This window comes from Maylandia zebra, linkage group LG12 (assembly GCF_041146795.1).
Source record: "Maylandia zebra isolate NMK-2024a linkage group LG12, Mzebra_GT3a, whole genome shotgun sequence".
NCBI lineage: Eukaryota > Metazoa > Chordata > Actinopteri > Cichliformes > Cichlidae > Maylandia > Maylandia zebra.
In genome coordinates, this window is record NC_135178.1 from 2,512,580 (window position 1) to 2,540,420 (window position 27,841).

A 27,841-nucleotide genomic window follows, 5' to 3' on the forward strand; every position below is an offset into this window, starting at 1 on the left:
GCGAGGAGTTTGCACTGTTACATTTTTATATAACTTTAATGCAAAAAACAGCTGCTTGTTTAAGTGAAAATACATTGATGGGGGTTTTTGCACTACTAAAGTTGTGGAGTTGTAAAGTATTTTGTCTCGTGTCAATTATATCGTCAGTTATATCGTTATCACAAATTTTCAAATGTATATCGTGATAAATATTTTTGCTCTACTCCGTCACATAAACGTTGTTGTTAAGAGCTGACGAGAGAGCAGAAAGAAAATTGGAAAATGATGTGTGGCAGGACCGCTGTGCTCTCAGCGTGGCCTCTTACACACACTGGCCGGATATTGAAAGAAGACTTTCCTGCAGCACATGGTAGTGTTTTAGATTTTAAATGTGTTCTTGCTTCCAAACACCCACCATCTCCAATAATCTCATTCAAATCTGTAGTGTCTTATACTCAGACCTCTCGTACGGTCTGAGTATGAGTCTAATGGAAACAGAGTAGTAGTCAGCTATGCTTAGGGTTCCAGAAACAATGGTTATTCAGAAAGCAGTGAATACTGTGCCCTAAGACACGTCTTCACACAGGAATGGACTTGCAGCGATGTGCTGAGTGGACACCATAGAGGAGAAAAATCTAATTTAAAAAATGAACGACTTCACGGTGGTGCTGGGTCCCAGGTTAATCTTTTCAGCTTCAAGGTGAGCGCCTAAACTGACTGTCAGTGACAATGAAGAATACACTGCTGTGTATGTAAAGAGGGATGAGTACTTTAAAAGGTTGCCTAGGCAACAGGAGCTCGGATTGTCAACAGTGGTTGTAGTGATGAACGATAGTCTGTGGACCACGCCGGCGCTCCAATCAGTGTTAGTTTTGCTCATCCCCCATTATTCATCATTATAATAATAATATGTTGATACGACACTCAAATCTTGCTTGTTATAGTTTTCATGTTGAATCTCCACACGTGACAGATGTGATGAGTGTGGCTGCATCTGCAGAGACTCACTGGGTGATTTTGTGGCCGTGTGTGATGAGGGCACGATGAAGTGCAGGAGACACAGGTGGGAATCTTTTGGAAGAAACAAACAAAAAAGCGACAAACCCTTTACTGTGGTATTCTCATATAACAGAGGGGGTGTTTTTAACTCTTTTAAAGCCGGTCGGAGCGGGCACGCTCCGTTTTGCTAACTATTTTTAAATCCCGGTAGCACTGCAACCACATAAGCTAGCGCCATAATTTTTTTTGCATATGAAACCGGAGGAGTTGTACTTACATCTTATGCCATCAGCTTGCCCTAAGTCACAGTTTCCTTCCACATATAGCTTTGAAAAACTGCATAAAAAGCGCTTGCAGGAACAAAAACATAATATTCCAGAAACACGCTTTGCCGATCCGATCAGCACGAACTCTCGCATGTCCTCCATGTCCTGCCCGAAACCGGAAGTGACGTCATTTTGCGGAAATGTAGTTTTTTGCCTTCAGGGCCTCATGAGCCTATACTGGTGTTTTTAAAAGTTATGTTTGACTTTATGACTTCCTGTGTCGTTTCTGGGATGCTGAGGACTCATATTGCACTGCTGGAAATAGTTTATTTTGATGCACATGCTGTTATTTTGCAAATTTGCATCATAATATTTATTTTCGTTTTTCCTGCAGTATATGAAAATTGGTGTATTTCAAAAATAAAACTATAAACACACTCAAAATAAATTTCCTGTGGTGGGAAACTATTTTGTGCAACTTTTTTGTATTTACAGTTTTGAGGGATAAGCCTCTTAAATTTCTCTAACTAGAAATATATGTTAAAAAACAAAAACGATTTTCAATTTTTTTGTAGTTTATTGCACGTTTTTGAAATTTATGTAATTACTATGCACTTAATGCATGCATATTATTAAAATTTGGGCTATAATGGTTGTATTGATGTATAGCAACTTGAAATGCTCCCAAAAATGACACTACAGCCTGTAAAAATATAATATAAGCTCTGGCGGACTATGGCAGGTCTTAAAGGGTTAATTATTAACGTTGGTTTCTAACTGTAATAGGTCTCCTGCTTTTGTTACAATCTTATGGACAACACCAGTGGACGTGGAAACATTTGGCACTGACGCTGTGTCTGGATACAGCTTCACAGAGCTATAGTCGTGTTAATTGCTGTGAGCCTCACAAATGGAATCCCACTGATGCCCATTGTTGTGTGTGGGGGTGTGTGAGGAGTTAACACAAAGCACTTTTAACCAGGCTACTGTTAACCATCTTTAATAGATAGATGGTTTTTATTACTCATGTATGTTTTTGAAGTTTTGGATGCCAAAATACATTTTGTGTCAACGAAACTGTAAATGATAAATATATTTGTCCACAGTTCCATTCTCTGATTCGTGCTGATGTGGAGACAACATTTCAAAGCCTGAACCCTAAAGAGCAGTAATAAAAAAAACGTGACTTTTTTTAACAGGTTATCAGCGACTCGTTAATGATGAGGCTTATCTTAGGTACATCTGCCATACCTACACATGCCTCTTATAACTAAACTGTAATTGTAAGAGATGTAAGATAAAGACAGTTGGTGCAGTCACATAAAAGTAGGTTGTGGTCCTTCAGTCGACAAGTTCCAAATGCTTTGAGTCACATGGCAGATATAATGGCTGGAGGTGAACTTCTCTGCAGTTCGAGGTGACATCCAAACTTCTTGTCTCACTTCAAAGCTGCAGCTCCTCAGAACTGTGTGGAGGTGGGGAACTTGTTACATGGATGTTACATATGTAACGTATGTTTGTTCGGCTGACTGAGGCACGCGTGTGTTCGTGTGTGTGCTCCAGGGAGAACATATGCCCTGGTGTTGGAGGGGGGTTGGGAAGGAGGGGTCAGGTGCAGGCAGCTGGCGTGTGTCGGGTCAAGGGTCTACAGCTGTTGATAGCAGGGTGATACACTGACACAGATGGGGGGGGGGGGTTATGCACCAACATTCTGCACCAGTCTGGATGTGACTGATGGAGCTCGCTCGGTGCTATGTAAGTGAGAACCAGTCACTTGGTGGTTGCACAGATGGCCAGGCTGCTGCAGGAGGTGAGACGGGGAAAAAATGTGGGTCTAATAAAGCTGAGACAGCAAGTGGGTAACTAATATGAAGCAAACAGACTGTCGTGGGGTTAGGGGAGCCCGATGATGTGTCAGGCTGTGCATAAAAGATCCATAAAAATGTTTTCCCACTGTGTGGTCCAGCGCGGTCAGCTTTTACTGTTGCTACTAGTTTGGTGGAGACTTCGAGTCTTTGCGTACAACAGTTCTTCATACATGGACGCGGTGACACGTGAAGGAAACGTGCTGTAAAGTGCTTCCTACAGAAGCAGCATCAGATAGGAAGGTAGGGAGTATTCCCTGATCAGGGTTAGGGTTTGTTTCATAACTAATGACTGAAGCCTGGTCTCACAATAACCAAGTTAGCAAGTCAAAATGAATGATAGTGAAAACAAACGTGCACGAATGAACACACATAAGATAAGAAGGTAAGCTGTATTAAAACTACTCATGTTGTGTTAAGTGTTGGGGATTGATCAGAGTTATAATAATATTTTGGTTTATTTTTACTTTTTATAATGAAACTTTTTTAGCTTTAATGTTCTTAATGATATGGATGTTAGAGGTGAATGTGCGTGGCATTAAAGTTCAGATGTTGCAGCGCTCTGTGATGGCAGGTGACTCACAGGAAAGCACCCAAACTTCATCAGGTTGCTTGTGAAAACTAAATTGACCAAACTGAGATCAAACCAGAGAAATTTCCTCCACATTTTCATGCTAACACATTCCCCACATCACTACAGCTCCACCACCAGTCTGTAGTGCTGATACAAAGCAGGATGGATCCCCGCTTGGAGGATGTTTATGACCAATTCTGATGGTAACTGTCGGATTTTTTTTTTTTCCAGTAGAAATTGAGATGTCAGACTGGGCAACATGTTTCCAGTCTTCTATTGTCCAGCTTTGGTGAGCTTGTGTGAACTGTAGCCTGAGTGTGAACAATGATGGTGAGGTGGCTGTGGTCTGCTCTTAGGTCCACTCGGTTGCTGTTGTGTCACACCTCTTTGACACCACACACACAGTGTAAGGTCTGAGTGGGTCTGCCCTTTATTACTCCATGTAACTGAGAGTGCTCTTTCTGTTTCAGATTTGTGAGTACTCTGTACTGCCTCAGTTACTTTGTTTTGTTGATTTTTATTTTTGTTCACTATTTTTTGACGTCTAGTTTTAGTTGACTTGGACGCCTTGTTGGTGATCATCGACTGCATGTAGCTTTCCAGTCTTACAGTGGGAGCCCCTTAAAACTGCATTCATCTTAAAGGCCAGCAGGGGGAGACTCCTCGAGCTGCCAGATGTATTAAAGAAGGGCCCTGCTTTTCCCCTGCCGGATGACCTCGCGTAACACTTTCCTGAGGAGTGCACGATCTTCATCATTAGTTTAAATGCAACATTATGCTTATATTGTAAAGTCTCAGTGGAGCCAACAGGTTGAATAAAGCAGTATATGCATTACTATATGATACTGCAACCTGTGCTGCTCCCCACATGCTACTTAGTTTACAATCACCTAGAGGATCAGAACGAGTTTCCTTAGAGGCTTCACGCTGAGTCTTTTATAATACAGCCTGTTGTGGTGGGATTTGTCACAGGGGTGAGCATGAGTCACCAACCAGAAGGAAATAAGAGATCATCTCAATCTATTTACATAAAAAACAACATAAAATGAAGGAGATCGATGCTGAGTTTGCTAAAGTAAGACATGAATTTTAGTGATGAGGTTACAGGTGAAAAGATGTTTAAGACACTGGACTGAAACATTCACACATCATGATGCGTGAATGACGTCACTGTCATTATATTAATGCTGCTATCCTGTATATATTGTACATACTATTGTTTGAGTACTTACGATTGTTTTTTTTGTACTTTTTATATTTTACATTTATATTTATTATTGAAACTTGCACCAAGGGAGTGGCACTCCAATTTCGTTGTACTCTGTACAATGACAATAAAGGCTATTCTATTCTATTCTATTCTATTCTATTCTATGCAAGTCTCCTTTTCCACTGTGAGATCTACGATCAGAAGATGGATAAGCTATCTTTAGAAAAGCATAATAGTCTTAAGCTGTGGTGTTTAAGCAATATTCTGTTGGCACTCAAAGGTGTGTGAAACCTGTACCACTGATATCAAACAGGATGGATCCACACTTTTATGTTGTTCATGTGAAATTATGTCTGATTGTTGCAGTATCAGACCTGGCAACATTTTGTGGTGAGCTTGTGCGACAGTTTCTTATGCTTAGCTGCCTGGTGTGTTCTTCTGATGTTGGGGGGGTTTCTCTGCATGCATCCTCATCAAGCCGTGTTCATATCTGCATAGGACACACTGTGATGGGACTTTGTCTGTAAGCCAGGGGAGTGTGGCCACAATCTAGTTCAGGTAGACTACTCTCTCCTCTGGGCTCAGCATGTCTGCTCTGCTCACTGTTGTTCGCACTGGGCTGTAGCCTCCAGACTTCCAGCTTAAATGAATGGACTGGCCTTAAATGGCCTATGTGCTCTACCTGAGCACTCAAAGGGCTTTATGTAACTTGCCTCATTCGCCCAAGCTTTCTGTCTAACATTCACACACATTGGACATGTCCAGTACACCAGAGAGCAACGTGGGCTTGGTATATTTGGCGTGCAAACCAGAGCAGCTGTTAATAGACGACCTGCTCAGCTACCCTGAGCAGTAGCGTTGGTCAGTGTGGATGTGTGGGCTACAGGCACAACACAAGTCTGACTGACTGAACTGCCAAACTAAAAGAAGCCAAACTTTGTGCTATAACTTTTGTGTCTTACAGCAGTTAATTGCACGTTGGAGTTTGAATCCTTTTTGTTAATATTATCATAATTGCCAGTACTCTGTAACAATTGGAGCACTAACCTCGCACCTCTTTTCTGCAGGTTTTTACAGCGATCATCAGCTTGAAACTGAGCACAACAACATGGGTAAGTTCATAAACCTGCACTTACCTCAGATTTCAATCTTACTTATCTTCCCTTACTTTTCTGTTTAAGTACTAATGAAAAATATTTAGTTACATTTGCCCCCAGTATCTGTTTACTCCAAAATACATGAACTTTTCTCTGGTCCAACAACGCTGAACCTCACTTTTAGTTTCTGATCTTGAAAATGATCTTTGGACAAAGATCTCCCTCTAGTGGTAAAGTGAAATGTGAAATTAATAAATGGGTTCTAGTTTCCAATCAAAACCACAAGAGGGGGGTATAAACCCAACGACAGCCGCTTCCATCCACACGAGCATGGAGAGAGAAATCCAACAAGTGGAAATGAAATGTCTAAACACATTTACACGTTTCATAAAGCAACGAGTCTTGATGGTCTGCTTCAGCGATGTGATCTCAGAGAACTTCAATAAATGAAAGTAATCGACGTCTTTGTTGTCTTCAACATCTCTGCGCGGTGGACGCAGTGCAGAGATGCAACACGAGCTGTAGAAATGTGTCGGGAAGACGTGACTCCTGGTTTCAGGGGAAGCTGGATGCAGGGGGACAGGGTGAGGCAGTGGTCCAATGTTAAGGTCCAGGTTCAGATGAAGTTCACTCAGGACTCCCCTGGCTGCCATTGCAGCGCCAGGTGGCACCATGGAGAGGGTCATAGGTCATGCACAGTTCAAAAAGCGCTGACCTCACCGTGACTCCACGCTGACCTGTTTGTGTGCAGCTCTGCTCTCATAGTTCCTCCATAAACCTGTGTGTGTGTGTGTGTGTGTGTGTGTGTGTGTGTGTGTGTGTGTGTGTGTGTGTGTGTGTGTGTGTGTGTGTGTGTGTGTGTGTGTGTGTGGGGAGGAGGGGTCACTAAGAAGTAGAAGGAAGCCGAGAGGAACTATTAAACCTGCGCACACACTGAATGGTGGGCATTGTCAGCGTGCTGCAGGAGAAGGCGTGGATTTATGAGCCCAGGCATGATTGGGTTGTAAACTTGACGAGGTGGGTTCGCTCTGTTAGCTCTATTCTCATCCCAGGATGCTGCAGTGCACGCACTGGGCAAGGGTGACGCAGAGGTCAAGGGGGGCTGCAGAAAGCCTCCTCCGGCTTGTAAATGCTGTGACAGGGCTGGGAATTCACAGACCTCCATTCAGTGACCAAAAAAAGCCAGGTCAGGGACCGAATAGCTGCGCTCGCAGCAGCTGTTTCCAACACGAGCCCAGTACATGAAGTCCTAATATCAACTCTGTTATCTCAGAAATGTTTTTTCTTCACTAGAATCTTAATCTCTGAAGGTGAATCGTGTTGTGGTCATGAAGCAGCAGATGGTCATTTATTGGAGATGGATTTGTGCACCACGGGGCTGTAAACCCACGACAGTGTGCTGTCCTGGCCACAGATGTTCAGAGCTCTTTGGGGAAGCGTAAAGAGATGAAGTCCATTTAAAAAAAGAAAGAGCTGCACACTTCATCACTCACACGTTCATCTCCATCAGCTGGAAGTTAACTGTTTAAAAGCCAAATTCATGCAGATCTCTTGAATTCGTGCGGCAGTGACATTTGATTTGATTCTGGGAATAACTGAGCGTGTCGGAGATGAACCTCGGGCCAAAAACACCGAGTGTGTTTGGATTAATAGAAGGTCATTCTGTCTTGAACAGGGAGCCAAAGTATTACTGGGAATAATATTTTCACATGCTGCATTTGAATGTCCTGAACTAGTTCTACTGAAAGTCCAGTGCAGTGTTACAATAATCTCACCTGCTTGTCATGAATGCAGGTCAGAGTCAGGTTTTTTAACTTGATATATTTTTCAAGTAATAGAAAGGAGGTCTGGTGGCCTTATTAATACGATCATCAGAACTTGAATCACAGAAATGGAAGTTAAATCTGATCAAATTTAGACAAAGAGAAAGTCTTTGACACATCTGCAGTTAATGTGAGTGCAGCTCATTGTGAACAGAGGTTAGAAGATCAGAGTAGAATGTAGCTCTGTATCATCTACATAAGAGCAGCAGGACACATTATGACTCTTCATATTATTACCAAAATACTACATCAAGGTTAAAGAGTAGTAGACCAAGGACAGACCCTTGAGGAACCCCTGACTGAAGCCTGTGCAGGTCTAAAGCCATCGATCGAAATATTAAAAGTTCGACCCTTTAGCTGTGATGTAATCCAACCAGGAAGCTGACCTGTTAAAGCAACTCATGAAGTCTTTGAATTAAAATGAAAGGGATCAAATAAAACCAGGACTGTGAGTCACTGCTGGTCCTCGGTGACTTTAGTAAGAGCTGTTACTGAAACCTTATTGGTCCTTATCATTACAGACTGTGAGAAGTTCTTCATACAGCTGTTTGTAAATGTGTTTTTTTCCAAATATTGAGCTGAGAAAACGGTTTAGAAACATCTGTAAATACTCATGGCTCTGGAGTAGTGGAGTGATTACAGCACTTTTGAGAGAAACAGAGCTGGGTGGATGGGATCTAGATTTGTAGGTTAGCAGGTATGTGGACTCACAGCAGTAGTTTGATAAGAATGTGAAGCAGTGCTGGATAAACTAGAACAGCACACATGACCTCTAACACTAAAACATTTGTTGTGGAAGAAAGAAGCGAATTCGTGACATTTATTTATTGAAAGAATTTTGGTGAATGTGGTTTTGGAGCCATTAAGTCGTTTAAAGATGGATAAAAATAAACGACTGAATTAGACTCGTTATTGTTAATCAGCTGGAAGCTGATTGGGTGATGGGCCATTTCTATAGGTTTCAAAATGAATTTGTAGTTTATGTATATTTTCCATTTTAAACATAGTTAATTTCGTGTTTTGAGCTCCACCTCCAGTCGCCCTGTGCTGACCCGGTCCTCATTCTTCTCTGACCCCCTCCCCTTCAGTGACCAATGGCTTATCAGTGTCCTTTGGTGATGGTCTGTGGTTTCGTGGTTAATCATTACCAGGTGGGGACGAGACTTTCTCTTCTCAACTTTGTCCCTGAGCAGTTGGACTGACTGGATCTGTGCACACAGTTTCCCACTCAGTCCTGTAACTGTTCTACTCAAACTAGAAACAAAGCAAAATAATGTAATATATGTATTTCATGTCCGTCTTAGTGCATGTGGACTGGTGGTATATAAAGAAAAAGAGGCCATGAAATAGTTTAAGAACATTTATTTCCTTTTGCATTTATCAGACTGGACCTGGTTGACCGCGAGCAGAAACTGATACATTTAGTTTGTTTATTGGTTTTGTTCCTTCAGTTATTATATCGAAGTTCATTCCCATAAATTGGTGTGACAAATAAATGGTTTACAAAGTCACTCTGTGTTTACTCATATGGAATATTTTTACCTCACGTTTGTTAATGAATCAGTGACCTCTGCAGTGGTGCACATTACAAATGATGACATGTAGGGCGGTTTCATGATATTTATAATATTCCAATAGTTGTTGCTTTGGCTCAGCTGTTGGAGGACAGTCCTGCGTGCAGTCCTTTCACTTCGTTGTTCTCATTGTTCGCTCTGATGTGCTAAAATATTTGCAAACAGTTACAGTGTGACAGTGAAATGAACGGTCATAGAATAGCAGAATACTGTGTGTTTACATTTGCTGCGGCCTTTATCTTCCTGGTGCTGCTGCCCATGCACGGGCAGTGTGGGAGCTGATCATCAGTAGTCTGGTATCAAGGACTGTTAGCAAATGAGAAGACGTGGAATACATTTCTGGAGTTGTCATCTGACAAAATAAACTCTTTACACAACGTCAAAGCTGCTTTTCATCTTTCTGTTTTACTAATAGTCACTACACAAAAAGTGTCACGAGTTAAAGGCTCTGAGGGAGCTGCAGACCAGCGCTGTGTTGCTGTTTCGGACGATGAGATGTGAGAACTTCAAAGCCGATGCAAGAGATGTGCCAAAGCAGCTGACCTGTAATGTAAACGTGCCTCGTGAATGCGACACTGCACGGCACACACCATAAGGGGGCAGTAGATCCCTGCTGGACCCCCACGTGACGTATGATCCCACGTGCCACCTGGACCCAGTGAACTCAGCACCCATATGGAAGTACTTGGCCTGTGCCCAGCACATGCTTCTCCTTTGTCCTCACATAACTGGGCTAACTTCATATGGCTGTGTCCAGAAGTCATTCAGGATCACCAGGTTTAGATTTTCCTGCGTGCTACGGAGCAGAGCAGTCAAACACTTGCCCTGCTTCAGATGCCTCCTCTTTATTCCCTTCAGCTCACATAAAGTGGATTTCACCGTTGGCGGGGCTCTGCTGCTGCCCTCTGTGCTTTCTCATCGTTTTAGCCTTTAATAATTTACGTTGAGCCTAGATTTCGTTCGCTGTGCCTTTTTTCTTCCTTCGCTTGATGCGAGCTGCGTTGGCGTTGGACTGCAGGTCAGCCTGCGGAGTGTTTCCAGGTCAGGGAGAAGTGGGTCACGCAGTTCCCAGTGTCAGTGCCTGTAACTTCACAGTGTATGATGACAAAGCCCGACACCACAGGGATAAACAAGCACAGTTTGTGTGGCCCTGATATAAGTAGCAAACGTGTCCATCCGCCGCGTGCAGGCCTCTGTAGATAGTCCTCTTTACTCACAGTTGCAGAGAACCTGCGCTGACATTTCATTTACTCATTTATTTGTACATGAATCCCTCATTGAATGCCAGCACAGTTTACCTGGAGCTTTAGAATTGCAGCAGGCTTATCGTGGCTCCAGTTTATAGACGACGAGTGTTTTCTGCTGCAGCCGAATCCCAGATAAGAGGATTTCTTTAAAAAGGTCGACATTTAGATTTATCCTCTCTACGTTCATCTTCAGTTGTTTTTGTGCTCAGATCAAAGTATTTAACTTTTCAGTTCTTTCTTTCATAACATATCGTAATATTTTAAACACGGATATGTGCACAGAGTTTATGTTCCCTGATAATACACAGATATGTACACAAAATGGATCTGTGGCCCTCTGCTGCTTAGTAAACCAGTAAAGACCCAGGCTGCTCCTCAATGCCCCCCCAACACTTTCCCACTGTAAATGTAAAACACACACACACACACACACACACACACACACACACACACACACACACACACACACTTTGGGGTCTACTCTGGCTGGAAAAACATCAGTGTGTTTGAAATTTCCCAGCATGTTAACATAACCTTACAGTTACAGCATTCCCACATGTCTGCGTCTCCTCCAGTGACATATGGAAATAAGGCTCAACCCTTAAAAAAGTGTATATATTTAATCATATTTAAGGTGATTATAAACTGAAGTCATAATATATTTGGGTGCTGGTTGTGTAATTACAAAAGCCCCCCACAGCAGCCATGTCCGTTCTGTCCCTGACAGGCTCGCTTCCAGCCTTGGAATTCCTGGAATGTCGTGAAGTATGACTGACTTTGTAGCTCGTTGTATTTCCAGCCTGGCTAAAGGAAACGAGGCGACATTAACAAACAGGAGCAGAAGTATCGCTGAGGCTTTCAGTTAGTAATGGAAAACTCGGGTTGTGGAATTCGGCGTCTGGATCGTGGTGGGAGGACCGCTTTAGGCGACACTCCGAGCCCCCTGCCTACGCTGTGACTGCCCGCACCGAGGGAACAGTCGCCACAACATAACAGTAATGCTAAATAAATGCAAAGCGGCGTCCTCGATGTTCACACAGAGCCAGGATTCAGGGAATCGCCAAACAATCAGATGAAGCCTGGAAAAAAGAAAAACCTGCTGTTAGTCATTGTCAGTGATGCATCAGTCACACGATACAGTGACACCAACAATAAACCAATGATACGATCGTACAGGGAGTGGCTATAATTCTTCCCTTCAATGACATGCTGTATTCTACGATATATTAATGTTCTTAGATTATCCCATGTCCGAGTCTTTGCTCGTGTCACTCTGCTCATGTATGGAAAACCAAGTTTCAGTAAAATTCCTTCTTCCTCACTTTTCTGAGCATTTATTCTCTGATGTTAAGAATTCTCCCCTCACATGTGAGCACGATTAAAACCCAGTGTTTGTACTCGCAGGTGCTGGGACTGTGACAGGCCCACTGTGGGGAAAACCGTCTTAAAATCTTGTCTGTTTGTGGGTTTTTTGTTATGCGTCTTTTCAGACTGTGATCCATTTGTAGAATGAAAGCATTGCTCAGAGGCCTGGAACAAACCTTTGCTTGCTCCCTGTGATCAACTTACATTTACATTTAATTGCCATAAAAAAGACAAAAAAGTAGTTTTGTAGATGCATTTGACTTTGATTTTCCCTTAAACCCCCCATCAAACCTCTGTTCATATCAGAACTTTTCTGCTTCAGTGAGACACCCTGATATGTATGCATAAATATATATGTATGATATGTATGCATAAATATATATGTATGATATGTATGCATAAAAAAGAATCTAGTAATGTTAAGAAGTTATTATAGTGATAATAACTGATTCATTACTGCAGTAAGTCTAATAGCAGATGTTGTAACAACACACGGTGGATTTTTATGACTGTGATAAAAGTCAAAATGTGATATTGTGACAGTCCTTTTGTTAGAGATGTGCTGTTGTGTGGTGACAGTAATTGTACACTAACGGCTGCACAACAACAGTGGATAACAACGCATACAAACAGCCATGTGACGTGCTCGTTGTGCAGACAGTGCAGTATACATGCGGACATTCTTAATCCTGGCTTGGTATGCTTTCAGAATTGCGCAACAATTTAAACTAAGTGATGCACTACACATGTAATATGTGCATGAAGTTCTAGAACAAAGGTGTATGTGTTGTGTATACTGACTTCATCTGCCAAGGCAGCATTTGAAGAACTTGCTTCACAGAGAGTTTCAGGATTTATTAGTCCGGCTAATAAAAGGTTCTGAAATCGCATGTTTAAAATGACCGTACTCATCATTAGAGTCCTTGTTGCTCTGAATAGGTCTTATGAACAGAGGGCTGCTGGGTAATCAGCAGCTCAGGGTGTGTCGTGTCTCCGTTTAGCCAAAGAGCTCGTTCCTGTCATTACTGTGGAAGCGTCACAGCTGGATGTTATTTAAACCTGGGTGAAAATCATGACAAATCGTGGCTCTACACACCGCCAGCTGTTAACAGTAAACTGGTATATGTTTGAAAAGGTGTTCACAGGGCAGGGTCAGTGATGGCTATTTAAAATAAATCTTATGTACAGATGCATGCAGGGCTTCTGTGTGTGCATTCCAGTACATCCATTACTCCCATGTTACTGGGACTTAAAGTAGCATCTGCTGCTGCTTTGGCAATCTCAGACTTCATGTGTGTCACAATTACTTCTATGAACAATTATATTGCACAACATGAGCTCCCCTCCACAGGAGCCCTGCCCCGGTCACATTCATGGCTTTATTAACTGATCCGTTCCTTCGTTTGATGAACCCACCTTCTCTTCTGTCTTTTTCTTGGAGGCCTTCTACAAAAAAGCTTCTTCTTTAAACCCAGTCGTGGTGTTTGGGTAACGGGGTGTTTGAACCGCAGTCTGCATTCATTGATCAGTGAGTTATTCTGCTGCAAACCCACCGACAGCAATGAATGTTTATTGCAGCCTTTAAGAGTGAGCTCCTCCAGGGGTGCAGCTCCTCTGAGGTCTGTGCAGGAGACTCGATGGTGATCGGCTTGATCCAGAGTCCGTGTGCAGATGTGCAGACTGTTGTTTTGTTTCTTAAATGTTGCAGTTAATAAGAGCAGAACTAAAATGCATCATGGCAGAAAATCCAGAGTCATTTGTGCTGTGGTGTCCCTCAAGGTACAGTCAACGGTCGATGGTTTTCAGTCAGAGCTCAAACTCACCGACAGCGTTGAATGTTCCCCACGGGCACCAGAGAGTGACAACATTTGAATGTGTGTTGAGTTGTACAGTTGTACGAACCTGCAGATAGGACTGTCACGATACTTCGAACTTGATACTAATATTCAGTAAATACTTGATACGTGATGACATTTTTATTATCACAGACGGGGAAATGACAAACTTAAGAGATCATTTTCAAAATATAGATTAGAGTAACACTTGTCTGTCCAGATCTATTGAGCCACAGCTTTGTCATCATATTTTCATCCTGATCAAATACAGTCGCTCGCTGTTTCTGTCTGGTCCTCCGTAGCATTTTCTCGCTTTCAGTCGAGGACTTGAAGAGATGAGTAACATTTTTAGACATGAATAGTTGTGAATTAACGCCGCCTTCAACTGAATAAGCTGAATTTATCTGAATCAATGTTGCTTTTTTGACTGTTAATGTTACAGAGTGTCAGTCTTTCAGTTTGTTTTGCTAATAGTCAGCAGAATACTTGAGAAGCTAGTTGCAATGTGTCAGCAAAATTAGCGTGTGTGCTGTTTCTTTGGTTAACTCTATCAATAAACATTGAGTTTATTAGCATTGCTTTCTTTTAAATGTTACTATATGCTAGCATTGCAGAAACGATAGCCACGAAGTTAGCTACTGTACTGTACTTCATTAGCCTGTGGTTGCTAGCTGAGTAGGTAAAATCATTGATAACAGATCTTCTGGGGAAACATTGTTTACCTGGGATGATATCGTTAGCTCATCAGACGGTGTATGTTGGGTCGTAGCTACTGCTAGCTCTGTAGATAATATTAGCTAATGAGTGAACAATTTCTAGCTAAATAAAAAGGCTGGAGTATCTGGTTATTACAAAGCTTATAGCTAACATAATTAGAATATGCGGCTTATCTCATCCGATTTAGGTCTTTGACAGACCTGACCTCACTGTAGTGGTTTCTTACAGTGGGCAGTTCTGCATTTATCTGATATTTATTTGTTTCAGCCTCGGATGATCCCGGAGACATTGTGTGGTTTATCTTCGTGCTATTTTGTCTGTGCTAAATGACTATAACTCGTATTTGCCAGGTAGAAACAGACCAGCTAGAGTCCAACCCTGACTCAGTGACAGGATGGACTTCTCCATCTCCATGTTTTGGTCTCGCACTGAGACTGCAACGCCCTGCGATGTCCCAGCAGCCAGAGGTTTGATCCTGGGACGTACACCTCCTGCCACAGCTCTGCACTGCTGCTGATGCATGAAATCCTGCAGCAAACTGTGGCCATGACAAACCTGCACGGGACTCACTCAGTGGGTTATGTGGACACAGACTAACTGCGTTTGTGTTAACAGGTCAAAAAATGAATCCGTTTAAATCTGCAGGGTGCTGCTGCGAGCCCCTCTCATCAGCGGTGTTACTTTTGCACGGACAGAAAGAGCAGAGCTGGCAGCAGCGCCGGAAGCTTCCATGCAAAGACCAGCCTGTGCGTTTGCTCCACCTCAGCTGGAGTCCCTCTTTAAAGGGTTAATATTGTAATAATATATGAAATGTTGCTGCCAATGACCTATCTCAAGAATCCTATACTACTTATTGAAATTATTTTAGTTTTAATAATAAACATCAGCAGCTGTACGGGTGTGCAAACATGCTGTTCTTTAAAGGGTTAAAATCCCAAAAGTATCATTAAATACGAGTCGTTTTTAAAAAACTGATATTTTCACAGCTTTTTTGGGGAAGTTGCCGTTTTGTGGTCACGAGTGTCAGATGTCTTTTTTATTTTGACGTTAGATTATTTGCTGCAATCATACAGCAGTTTAAGGGAAGGTGTCTGTCGAAGCGCTCGAATTAAACTACCTCAAACTCTGAGCAGCTGGATAGTTACTGTCTGCTTATTGCAGCTCTTTAATGAGACATGCAGTACATGTTAAATTATTACCTGTCGGGTAGTAAAGAGCTTTTGAAAAATCCATATTTGTCTCACACAGAGACACGTCTTCCCTAAAACTGCTCTAACGTCAGGTGTGCCAGTCGTTTCTGTGTTATGTGGTTATAAAGGTGAGAAATATTAACTTTGAAGGTAATTTCCCACAAAAACGACAAGCTGTGCTGTTTCACAAGCCTCGGTGTCTGTCAGTGTGCGCTGCTGTGTTTGTCTTGGCCTGCGTGGAGCACCTCCATGCCAAAGCACGTTACCACCCTTGTTGGCGTGCAACCTCGAGTGACGAGAAGCCGGCAGGAGCGAGCGAGGAGAGGCGGTGATGCAAAGGTTGTGGTTTCCTTTAATAGCCCCGCAGACACGATGAGCGCCATCGTCTTCGTTTTCACTAAACTACCGAGAAAACTGGAGTGTCTGCGCTGAGCCGGCGCTGCTGTCACGTTCAGCCTGAAGCAGAAAAGAACACAAAAGGAAGCCGGGGTAAAAAATCAGACAAGTTGCAACTGAAAAGACAAAAGATAAGAGTCAGTCAGGCTGGTGGAAGGAGGCGAATGAGCGTGATCAGAGAATGCTGCCGTGCCCCACAGCTGAAACTAGTGCACTGCAGTGTTGAGCTAGTTAGAAATTACTGTTCCCTTTACCCTGCGCTGAACCTCAGCTACTGCTCTGGGAGTGCGCCTTCCTGTGTTCGCCTCTTTGAGGTTGGAAAATCATGCAGTCATGTTTTATTAATGCTCTCTGTGTGTCTGTCTCGCGCTCCGTCTTTCTCTCCCGTTTTGACTGCTTCCCCACAAAAGTGAAGAAGAGATTTGGAACAGCGTGTTTTATTTGTTCTGCATCCTCTTTTCACGTTGAATCGAGCCGCTTTATGTAGGTTGAGGTTTTGATTTGGAGGGGAACTGAAACCGGTTAGCGAGGTCGGGAATATATGATGCAACTCATTGTGCAGAGATTTGTTGCAGTTGTGCAGGATTAGTGTTGAGATGGTGGATGTGCACATTCTCCTGCTTTCTGCATAATGAATGATCACTTTGGGAAGAGAGGCACGATTCACTCTCTGCCACTTTGACACAGTTCACTGACCGTGGACGAGACATCACTGGAATTGAGTGTTGTCGCCCAAAATCATCGGAAACCTGGAATTCTGAAGATTATTTGTCCGTCAGAATTAAATAAAAGGGCCAACATGGCATCACTCTGATAAATAGGTAAATACTTGTCTTTATTGGACCGTAGCCTGTGAGTCACTTGGTATTCCCACGTGAATTTATGAGCCGTGGTCAGGCAGACGAAACGGTTTCTTTTCACTGAATAAATTCTCCCTCGTCTACCTAATTTCCTGCAGTGTGTTTGCTCTCAGACGAGGTGGGAAGTAATAATTTTTCAGGCCCCTTGGCTCTGGCTTCAATGGCTTCCCCTCCTTGGCATTTGGACTTTTTGGCTGCGAGCCCGAGATGCACAAAAGCTTTCCCCCACTCGACTCCCACTTCCTGTGTGTTAAGGGGCTACGCATCCACGCCATCACCTCAAACCGATGACTTATTGAACAGTTTTAGGTGTGGTTGCACTTCCTTTTTTCCTTTGAATAACACTCCTACTGGTGTGGGTATTATCATAACTGAAAAAGTTTGCATAACTGACAAACTTTAAAAAGGTTTAGGGTGTAAAAATAGCCGAGGGCGAGCATGAGAGGCTGACGGGGCCAGAGGGAAGAGTGCAACAGTGTGACTGAACCAGTGTGAACCCTGCGTCGTCAGCACATTCCTGGGGTTGGACAATGAGAAGCACACTGTGTACTGAGTGGCGCTGCCTGCATAGCTGGCTTCTGTGCAGCCAGGAGTACGTGCTGCCTGAAGTGAGGCCAATGCAACACAGATGCACAAAATTCTGCAAAATGCTCGATGAGCTGGGGAAAAGTGACCAGGGTGACTGTGGCACTGTCCCTTTGGTACCGTTAACCCTGCTGAAAAAGCCCGATGACCTAAACACTTGCTTAAATTGAAAAACGTGGTCTGTGTGGAAATCTGTTCTTAGAGTAGAACAACAGGCTGTGATTTTTATTGGACTGGGATTCGTTCGATTTAAGGTAACTGATCCTGGATTAGAGGCTGAATGATTCCAAACTCCTGGAAACTCGCAGTATAAAATCTTCTTGTGCCCTTTTCACACATGCAAGGACCCATAAAACCGAACGTATTTAGGAAACGTGTAGTATCGGTTCCTGCCGCTGACCATCCAAAACTGTCCTAACATGTGCGCGTTTCCTCTGACAGTACAAATGTTATGCACCTAGTGTAACTGTAGCCACAGTTAACCCAACACTCCCAGCACAGCTCCAGTGCTTGTTCAAAAATAGGCTACTCAGGCTGGGAGCCTGCCAGCATATGCTCTCACACACATTCCCATTCCATCAAGCCTCTTGACAATGATCATTATACAGTCCACCGGCGCTGGGAGACATCTCCTAATGGAAGAGCACGAGGAGATTAAATCGCTAAAATCACTTGGGCTGCGAATGATCCTCTTGGTGGGCAAACTCAATCAAACCCAACAAATATGCCTTAATTGCTGTGTCAGTCGCAAAATAGGCTTAAAGTCAGATTGGACGTTTTAATATCTGCTCGATTAAGAAGTTTTATAATGAGATGCTGCAGTGCAGCGGGGTCACTCTGTATCACATTTAGCTGTCACGCGTTTCCAAAACGAGCTGTAATGCTGGCTTCATGCCGTGCATTCGGGATGATGTCACTGGATTGCTCTTATATTGAAAACTGACGGTTCAAGTTGCTTTGATTGGTAAGAAAAATGAGCAAATGACATTTTAAACATTATTTTTGGTATTAATTTGTCTGCTGGCAGCATCGCATTCAAAACACAGGTGCACAAATGATGCCAGAGAGTCTGTGTACAGCGTCTTATTAATGCATTTGGTTTTCGAATATCACATTTAACATGTTTGGGACGTCACAGTGAAGTTCAGTTTGAGTTGAGTCGGTCAGATCACAGTCGTCTCTGCACTACAGCATACCAACATCTACAAGCACTAATCTAAACTTTGTTATGTTGTTTTGGAAAAATGCAAACGTGTCGAGGTGGTGAGACACTCTGCAGCCTCGACTCTAGAAAAGCACACAAAGATGTCGTCATTTTGCATAATATTTAAACATTGATCGTCTGTGACAAAGGTTGGTGCTGCGTCTCAAAGCTCTGGGCTCGGCCAATTTCATGGTTCAGTGTTTGTCTACAAGTACAGGTTCTCAAAATATTTTCTGTGCATATTTCTGAGGATCTAGCAGACGTTTACAGTCGTTCAAAAGCATACTTGCTGAACTTGCAGCGTCCATGCCAGGCCCGCTCCAGTGCAGGGACTTCCTCAGGCGGAGTGCCAAGCCTTTCCAGAAACTCCCTGCCTCCACGTGCCATGGATCATCTCGTCATGGCTCCAGGGGTTTCAGCGCCTATTCCTGCTGCCAGTCCCTTCCTCGGCATTAACCCGTGACTCTTTCTTACCTCTCCCCCCATCTCCTTGTCAGTTCCTCGTCGCAGCAGGCTTGCATCCTCCCCTTTTCCCTGCTGATTGGCGTGCTTCTGTTTTCCCTCTCTCTGCCTCTGCACCTTTGAACCCGGCGTCGATGCACTTGATCGCGTCACGTCAGTCTGGCTGCGGCTGACTTATCCACTTCTGCAGCACGCCTGAGAGAACTGCACTGTATGTCACACTGCTCTCTCTTCTCCAAAGCTGTGTCGGCTCATTTCGGTCGTGAGCACCGAGGCTGATGAATATGTATCTGCGGCTCCTTCTCGCAGCAGTTTTGAGGATCTCTAACAAAGCGGGATGAGAGAGCCCTTTGTGGCTGTCTGCTGGATTTAACCGTGACATTTCTCTGTTGCCTGCTGCCACTTTTTATCTTCGACAGACTCTATTCCCAGGTCGCGCTCGCGCCCCCCTTTGAACGCTGCATTGTCAAAACTCAGACCCACAATCCGCATTTCAGCTATGATGTATATCGTTATTAGCGTCTCTTTGAGCCTTAGTTGAGTCAGAAATGTTTCACTAACAACACTGAAAGAAACCCAAAAAGCTCACTTATGGTACATAATCCATGTTTTTTAATATGTGGAGTCGCCGCAGTGCAGTGGCGGGAACTCGAGGATCAGCGTTTCCTCTGCACTCCAATTCGCTGCAGTAAATCGCAGCGAGCGGTGAACCAGGCCGTCGCCATCTTCGTCATTGTCATCGTCGTCGTCTTAAACCACCTTCTGCACCCACCCCACCCACAAACAGCGGCTCAGAGCGAGGCGAGCCAAAATTGTGATTTCATATTTGTGTTATCAGTGGGAGGCAGCAGGGGAATGACCTGGATACTGCTCAACCTTTACTCCCGCCCGTGCCGCCTTACAGCCAGGCGCTGGATGGAGCTCGCCCCGTGAGCAGAGCTGCTGTGGGACGCAGTGAAACACCTCGTTGTCACACCAGTGATGAGGGCGTCTTTACTCTGCCGTCCCTCTTTCCTGCACCACCCCGTCCTCCATGTTTAGCGCCGTTCTTCCTAAGCTAAACCGAGCCACCGCGCTCCGTCTGTATTTTGTCTTCGTTTTATTTCTATGAAGCCACGTTACCCGAACATCACAAAGCATTGCGCCCCGTCCCAGCAGGGGATTGTGGGGACACTGTGCCCTCAATGCGCTGCTCTGCGCTTTGTGCTCTGTTGACCCGATCAGCTCCGCCTAAGCCTGAGTTAAGCTCATCTTTTTTGTCCTACTGTATTTATGAAAGACGGGCGAGCGTCGAGCAGATATCGACGTTCGTCGGACGCTGCGGTATAACTCGGGGACGTCTGAGTTGGAACGCCGCAGAGGTCGGAGTCGGCTGATCCTCTGCGGTTTGACGGCAGAGTTGCCGAGGCCGCTGCTTTTCGGATAGTCGCTCGGGGACTTAACCTCCTCCTTTGGCACCTTCCCCCTCTCTCTGTGTCTCGCTCTCTCTAGCAGAGGAAAATCTCTGCTGAATTTGTGTCTCCTTTCAGATTTCTAAGAGGCGTTAAACCTTTCTGGATTAAAGAAGCTAATCTGACAGGCAGAAGATTGTATTAGCCTGAGTGTTGGCAGAGCTTTTAATTTCTCCTCTCCTTTCATCCCCCCCATCCCGACTGCCTCTCCTGCTGACCTGCTCGATGGTATTATTGTGTTTTTCCTTTTGAATTACAGCAAAAACATCCACATCTTCCCGCTAGTCACGCTCCTCTTTCCGTCTCGCACGCTCTCTATCCCACTCCTCCTTCCATATCTCGCCTTCCTACCTCTCTTTCTCTCCGGCTCTTCCAGCAGTGACAGCATACTTGCGTGAACCCATGATTTATCATTTGCTAATCCGTGCTGATTATGGAGCTTTCCACGCGGCCCTTATCTGTTGCTGAGCTCGCTTTTCACTCCGTAGCTGCCAATTATCTTTGAGGCAGCCTGCAAACAGACCTGTCTCTGTCAGCCAGCTGCACAAGCGCCACCGAGGCCTCTTACTCTGTATACACAAGTGTGCGTGCACCGGAGCGCTGCCGACAGCCTCCCTGGGCACATGTATTTTTGGTGCTTATTGAAATGTCAGCACTGAAAAAGCTCAATAAGGTCTCGCCAAGCCCCACTGCAGAGGGGAGGGACGGGAAGCTTGGAAAAGTAACCTCCATCGTGCACACTCAAAGCTGGAGCCCGAGACAAAGCCACTGCACCCTGAAGTTTGCGTGTTAGTGTATCAGCATCAAGGTCAGGAGGGATTCGTGCGAGCTGCCACCTACGCAGTCAGGATGGGAGAGCTGGGACGGCGATGCCTCGTCGTGACTCGCCCAACACTTCCTCTAGCTGAGCGGCGGCACGGCCAGCGTTGGCATTTGACAGCACGAGGTCATCGAGGGGAGCGAGGCCTTGCCCGCGGGGAGGGTATGCAGATCACGGCGGTGCTCAGCTGACGCGGCGTCCAACCGTCAGCGTAATGGGAAGTGACATGCACATCAGAGCAATGTGGGTCAGAGCTCCAGACGACCAGCCCACGGCCTGTATCTGCTCTGCCTGTCTAATCTGCTGCAGCTCGACCAGACGAGGCTCCCTAATCGACCTTGATATTCAGTGAGCACGCATTACCATCTCCCCTTGTGCTTCAAACACACTCACGCACACACGAAGGGACCATCTGAGACTTTTAAAAGAGTCAAATGTAGCGGGGTGCCGCGGTACGACGATAATTAATTGTCAGGGAGGAAGGAAACAAGCAAGCGCGGCACGCTTGGCCTCGGGCTCTGCAGCCGTACGCGACAGAGTCTGTTTGGACTCCACAATGTTCACGAACTCACCGAACGTGCGTTTATCCCACCGTCTCTGCTGCTGTTCCTTTGATGTGTTTAATCTCCACTTTTAAAATATTTATCTGAGAGGCGGGATTCAAATGCCGGGCCTGCAGTTTTTCGGCAGTGCGATGTGGACTGAGCTGTGTGTTTTCCTCCAGTGGCTGAAAATGGGTCGAATGGACACACAGCTTAACAGGATTCCCATGACATGGTTGGCGTCTGAAGGGAGGAAGAGGAAGGGAAAGGAAAGGCCAGGGAGGGGGCGTCAGTAGGAAGCAGCGGTGTGGGGAGGGGAAAATAGCAAACTTTTTTTGTGAGTGTTTGCTGAGCACCTGTGTACAGAAAACAACTCCATCCTAGCTGGAGGGTAATGACACATGTGTTGAGGGGGGGGCGGGCTTGAAGTGTTTTGACATTTTCAGCTCAAACAGGATTTTTTTAAGCAGAGGGAAAAGAGGAGTTCAGCCTGCGCAAATCTGCCTCTGCCTCATCAAAGGCTGTAATTTCCTGTTCATTTCGGGCCCCCTTCCCCCAACCCCGAGCTCTCGTCTGCTAATCCCACCTCTGCAAAATGCCCCCACTGTCCCCCCCAATCCCGGGGCCCTCCTGCTGGTGTCCTGCCTGCCTACGCTTCAGCCTGCTCCGCTCCGGGCTGGGGTCTGGGGAGGCTATACGCTTTGTGTCAGCAGGCTTGTGGCAGAGCGTCAACAAATCCTCATTGTCCCGTGCGGGAGTGGTGACAGAGGAGGTGGATGGGAGGGGTGGAGGAGGCATCGCTGTCTGGTTTCTATTCAAAGCCACATATACACACATGTGTGTATGTATATCGCACACACGGGCCTGCGAGGGCACAGAGGGGTTTACACAGCTCCAAGCTTGGGACCAAAGTCCATCCAGAGCACGGGTCGCACTTACACAACCGCTGCCTTCCTGAACTGATCAGCCAATCAACAAGTGATAACCGGACTCGAAGCACCAAGAATCCTAAAAAACACAAAGAATCCCTCGAGTTCACGTTATCAGTCTGTCAGCACAGGACTCTAACATGCGATCCTGTAACAGTCAACAAAGTCCTCGCATGCAGACAAAACCCTTGTGTTAGCAGCTGCATGTGGGCCGAAGAGTGTAGTTTCCACTCAAAGCTCGTGTTGATTGGAGGCTACAGAGTGTACAACATCAGCTGCCGGTGGTGAGGGCTGAGATGTGTATCTGGCTAACAAGACTCTACATGTAGAGGCATTTCACAGAACGACTCTGTGCTCGTCCACTTCTGTATTTGAAATTAATCTTTTCCAGACCGCGACTGTTTTGTTGTCACCGTCGGTTTTAGCCCTAAAGCGATTACACTCGTCTGTAACAGCTGCTTTTTCTTTGTCATCACCAGCCCAGACTTTATTTTAGCGTCTGTATGTGCGAGCTGGTGTTAAGCCCGTGTGAGGGCTGTGGATGTGTTTTCCTGCAGCAGCCATGATGCACATCTGTGATCCGGGGAGATGTTTTTGTCAGTTGTTGCTACCCCTCACGCACGTAGCTTTTTTTTTTTTTTTTTTTTTTTTGCAGTGGATTAAAAGCTTTGGACAAAAGCAGACCGGGACAAAAAAAAACCTGGGACGGCCTGCATTTCCTGTTACCAAATGCATTCCAAAACCAGCGACCCCCACGCGAGCTGGCGGGGGAACCAACGAAAAAGGGAATAGAAAAAACCAGCCTGTGTGAAATCGCAGTTTCTTTTATCCTTCCTCTTTTGTCAGCATCTATATTAAACCACCTCCTACATTTACTCTTCCTTTGCTGCCTTTCTTAACTTATTGACATTTTGAATTGGACAGCGTCAGTATTTCTTCTACACAAAGAGAACATTTAACTGTGACAGCACGGCAAATTATTTTTAGCTCATTCAACTGATGCATCCTCTGCCTGCTGAATGAGCAAAGCATTCTGGGGGTTTCTCAAAGCGGGAGAATTGCAAGGTGAGCACGCCGAGAGGCGGTCATGAAGCAAAGCGTGGACACCCCCTTAACCCCGACCACTCTAACCCTCGTGCTAAAGCCGGGGTGTCACCTCCCTTCCCCTCACGGAGCAGCAGCAGCAGCTGGCTGACCCGTCCCTCCACTGCAGCCTCTAATGGCTGACCTGCCCTGTCTGGCCGGCCTCTGCTTGCTTTTGTGCGCCGTCTGCCTCAGTTCCTCCCCACTCAAACACTGCTGACGAGCCCCGTATTCCCACAGAGCAAGCTGAGGTGAAGAAAAAGGAATATCCAGACAGACAGACAGACACGCAGACGCTTCACAATTTGCACACTTTGTCCCGCACACATAATCCCTCTGCCCCCCCTAACACACACACACACACACACACACACACACACACACACAGCCTCTGTCTGCTTTCACAGTTTTGGACGAACCGTACCAAGCACCAGGTAAAGAGTGCTGCTTTAGCTGGAAATGAAAACATTTCTTTCTCTTGTTTTTACTAGTTTAACAATTGTTTAAATAAAATAGCAGCTGTTAGTTTGAGTGAGATTTTGAATGGACTCATGCTCCAATTTGAAAGTACAGCAGAAAGAGTGAAAACATGCTTGAATCCGTCACGCTGGAATTGAAAAAGACAGACGAAGAGTTCAAATACTTACGTCAAGTGCGACCAAAAGTTCAGCGGCAGCGTGAAACTGTGGCGACGTTAGGAGGGAAAAATCAAACGCGAGAGCAAAAAGCTTCCATATGTGAGGAGAAAGCTCGTTTAGACGGGCTGAGAATTCACTGCTGAAATGAGTTGAACGGGTTCCTCTCGCTCACTGTCTGCATGTCTCTCCCACACACACACACACACACACTCCTGACACGCAGTCTTTCAGCGTGATCTCTCTGCCTCTAGTGGGAACTCAGCCAGTAGTTTGCAAATACAAGTGCCTTACAAATCTCTCCCCCTCTCTCACCCTCCCTACCTCCCGTTCCTTCCGTGCTTTTACACAGATAAACAAGCACATGCATTCCCACATGCATGCACCCCCCACTTCCTTCAAACACACACGCGCACACACAAGTCTGGCGACGACACAAGTTATTGAACTGCTCCACATTTTCTTGCATGCACTATATATGAGGCGGTTGACGGACAGCAGCACATAGTCATGTGTGCAGCCAGGGCTGCTGCGATTGGCTGGAGGCCTGGGAGCCGAGGGGGGGAGGCGGAGGATGGCTGCGATTGGTCCGAGCTCAAACCATTGAAAGCAGAAGATTTTCTCTGTTGAATGGCTGCTGCTCTGGGTGGAGCCTGAGTGACACTGCTTGGGGAAAAAACCTGCATCCGGAGAGTTTTGTGCCTTTACTGGAGTGTTAACAGCTGTGGATGAATGCTGTGGAAGTGTGTGTGCCACAGCTGGGACACTCAAACAAGGTGGTTTTGGACAGAAAAGACACGTCTGAAATGATTAATCAAACATTAGATAGTGCTCAGTTTAATTCACATGTTTTCTTTTGCATTAGTAAGCTTTCTAAACATGCATCTCATTCATTTTACCATATTTGAAAATGTGCTTTTACTTATTTGTTTTTACTGATCAAAGAAGGAAACAAAGCTGCCACATTAACGATTGGCTTTGGTCAACGCAATGTTAAGAATACATCGTTGATCGATAATGCTGGGGCTGCACCGGTATGTCTAATATCAGAAACGGTCAGTATTGACTTGGATTTTATTTATATGGTTTTTACACGGCTCGAGGTTCTGTGCTGAAGAGCTGAAAGTCATCACATTAAAGAGGGTTTGTTTCTTTAAGTGGGTTCAAATAGAACAAAAACAAATACAGGAAAAAGATGAGCATCAACACTTTTGTTATTGTTATTCCAGGTCAATGCACATCAAAGTAATAATATTTATCTGGCTGTCTTTCATTTACAGATGCAATGCTGTTGTATTTTTGAACCCTGACAAAAACAACAGAAGGAGGTCATGACGTATGATATTAATGAGCCCAATAATCCAGTGGCTCCCACATAAACAGGAAGATTAGGAGTTGTAAAGCCACCAGTCTCAAATGTGTGTGGTCATGTTGTAGTGTAGGTAGCTGTAGTGAGCCATCATGTGGAATGGCGCTGTGCTCTGGTGCGGCATTTATCAAACTGGCGGCTGCAGACTTATCAACATATGCGTCCTGCTGCCTTCAGATGGCTGCAGGGATTTTCTGAGCTGCAGAAGTTTTTAATGCACCATAACCAGCTGTGGTCATCACATACTCCAGAAATCACTGGCTGATGAATTCATACTGATTTACTATCATTCCTGCTTTGAGAACATTGAAAGTTTTGATGACAATTTCCAAACATCTTTTGGCAGAGGCATATTTTCTAGCATTAGGTCATTTACAGATTAAGCTTTATTCTGTTATTTCTGCTCCAACTGTTCAACTGAGATCATCAGAGTGGAAGCAAAGTCACATTGTCCCAGAGCCACAATATCTGTTTTCTCACAAGCACCAATTAAGATGACCTTCATTTGAATTACTTTGCACCTGTTTGTGCCTCTTCCCTCACCTGCACGCCGAGCTTGGAGCATCAGAGCGTCACACACGTGACTGCATCCAGTTTCAGGAATATCCTAAACTGTTACAGTGCTGCGTGTACTGGTCTTTGACTAAACACTAGCACAGCAGGAATCCATCCATTCCACGTATCCTTATCAGAGTCTCCACAGTAGGAATTTAAAACGCAATGTAGGTAACAAAGTCAAAGGTGTAAAACTATGTAGTGTTTCAGAATTGCATTCAAACTCTTTAGAACACTGAATGTAAATGGACGAGTTCTTATATCGACCTTTTCTACTATATCCGAGCACTCAAAGCGCTTTACATCACTGCATGTGTTTTGTAACATCTGTCATTGTTAGTGGAAAAACTTACCCCATGACTTACCCCAAGCAGACATATTGAAACTGTCGGTTTGTATCCTATGTGTGATTTTTGATCATACGTAACGAAGGAAAAATCTCTCGTAAAACCTTGTCATCCTGTGGATGAACTCCAGTTCTACTATTTATGTATATATGTATATACAGTGGGGCAAAAAAGTATTTAGTCAGCCACCGATTGTGCAAGTTCCCCCACTTAAAATGATGACAGAGGTCAGTAATTTGCACCAGAGGTACACTTCAACTGTGAGAGACAGAATGTGAAAAAAAAATCCATGAATCCACATGGTAGGATTTGTAAAGAATTTATTCGTAAATCAGGGTGGAAAATAAGTATTTGGTCACCTCAAACAAGGAAAATCTCTGGCTCTCACAGACCTGTAACGTCTTCTGTAAGAAGCTTTTCTGTCCCCCACTTGTTACCTGTATGAATGGCACCTGTTTGAACTCATCATCTGTATAAAAGACACCTGTCCACAGCCTCAAACAGTCAGACTCCAAACTCCGCCATGGCCAAGACCAAAGAGCTTTCGAAGGACACCAGGAAAAGTATTGTAGACCTGCACCAGACTGGGAAGAGTGAATCTACAATAGGCAAGCAGCTTGGTGTGAAAAAATCAACTGTGGGAGCAATCATCAGAAAATGGAAGACATACAAGACCACTGATAATCTCCCTCGATCTGGGGCTCCACGCAAGATCTCATCCCGTGGGGTCAAAATGATCATGAGAACGGTGAGCAAAGATCCCAGAACCACACGGGGGGACCTGGTGAATGACCTGCAGAGAGCTGGGACCAAAGTAACAAAGGTCACCATCAGTAACACACTACAACGGCAGGGAATCAAA

The 27,841-nt window shown here is 44.8% G+C and overlaps 1 protein-coding gene and 1 long non-coding RNA gene across 2 annotated transcripts in view; one reads left to right on the forward strand and one right to left on the reverse strand.

Moving 5' to 3' along the window:
* The window catches only part of nr6a1a (nuclear receptor subfamily 6, group A, member 1a), a 119,642-nt gene that overhangs the window by 23,236 nt on the left and 68,565 nt on the right, over positions 1-27,841 (forward strand). Inside the window, exon 2 of the mRNA XM_004558598.4 lies at positions 5,961-6,005. Coding sequence (XP_004558655.3) covers positions 5,961-6,005 — 45 coding nt within the window. The remainder of the gene's footprint in view (positions 1-5,960; positions 6,006-27,841) is intronic.
* Positions 13,961-25,150, reverse strand: LOC143421419 (uncharacterized). The gene is made up of 2 exons (XR_013101049.1): positions 24,721-25,150; positions 13,961-16,197 (listed from the first exon to the last, which is right to left on the reverse strand). It is a non-coding gene; the product is annotated as an uncharacterized LOC143421419 (long non-coding RNA).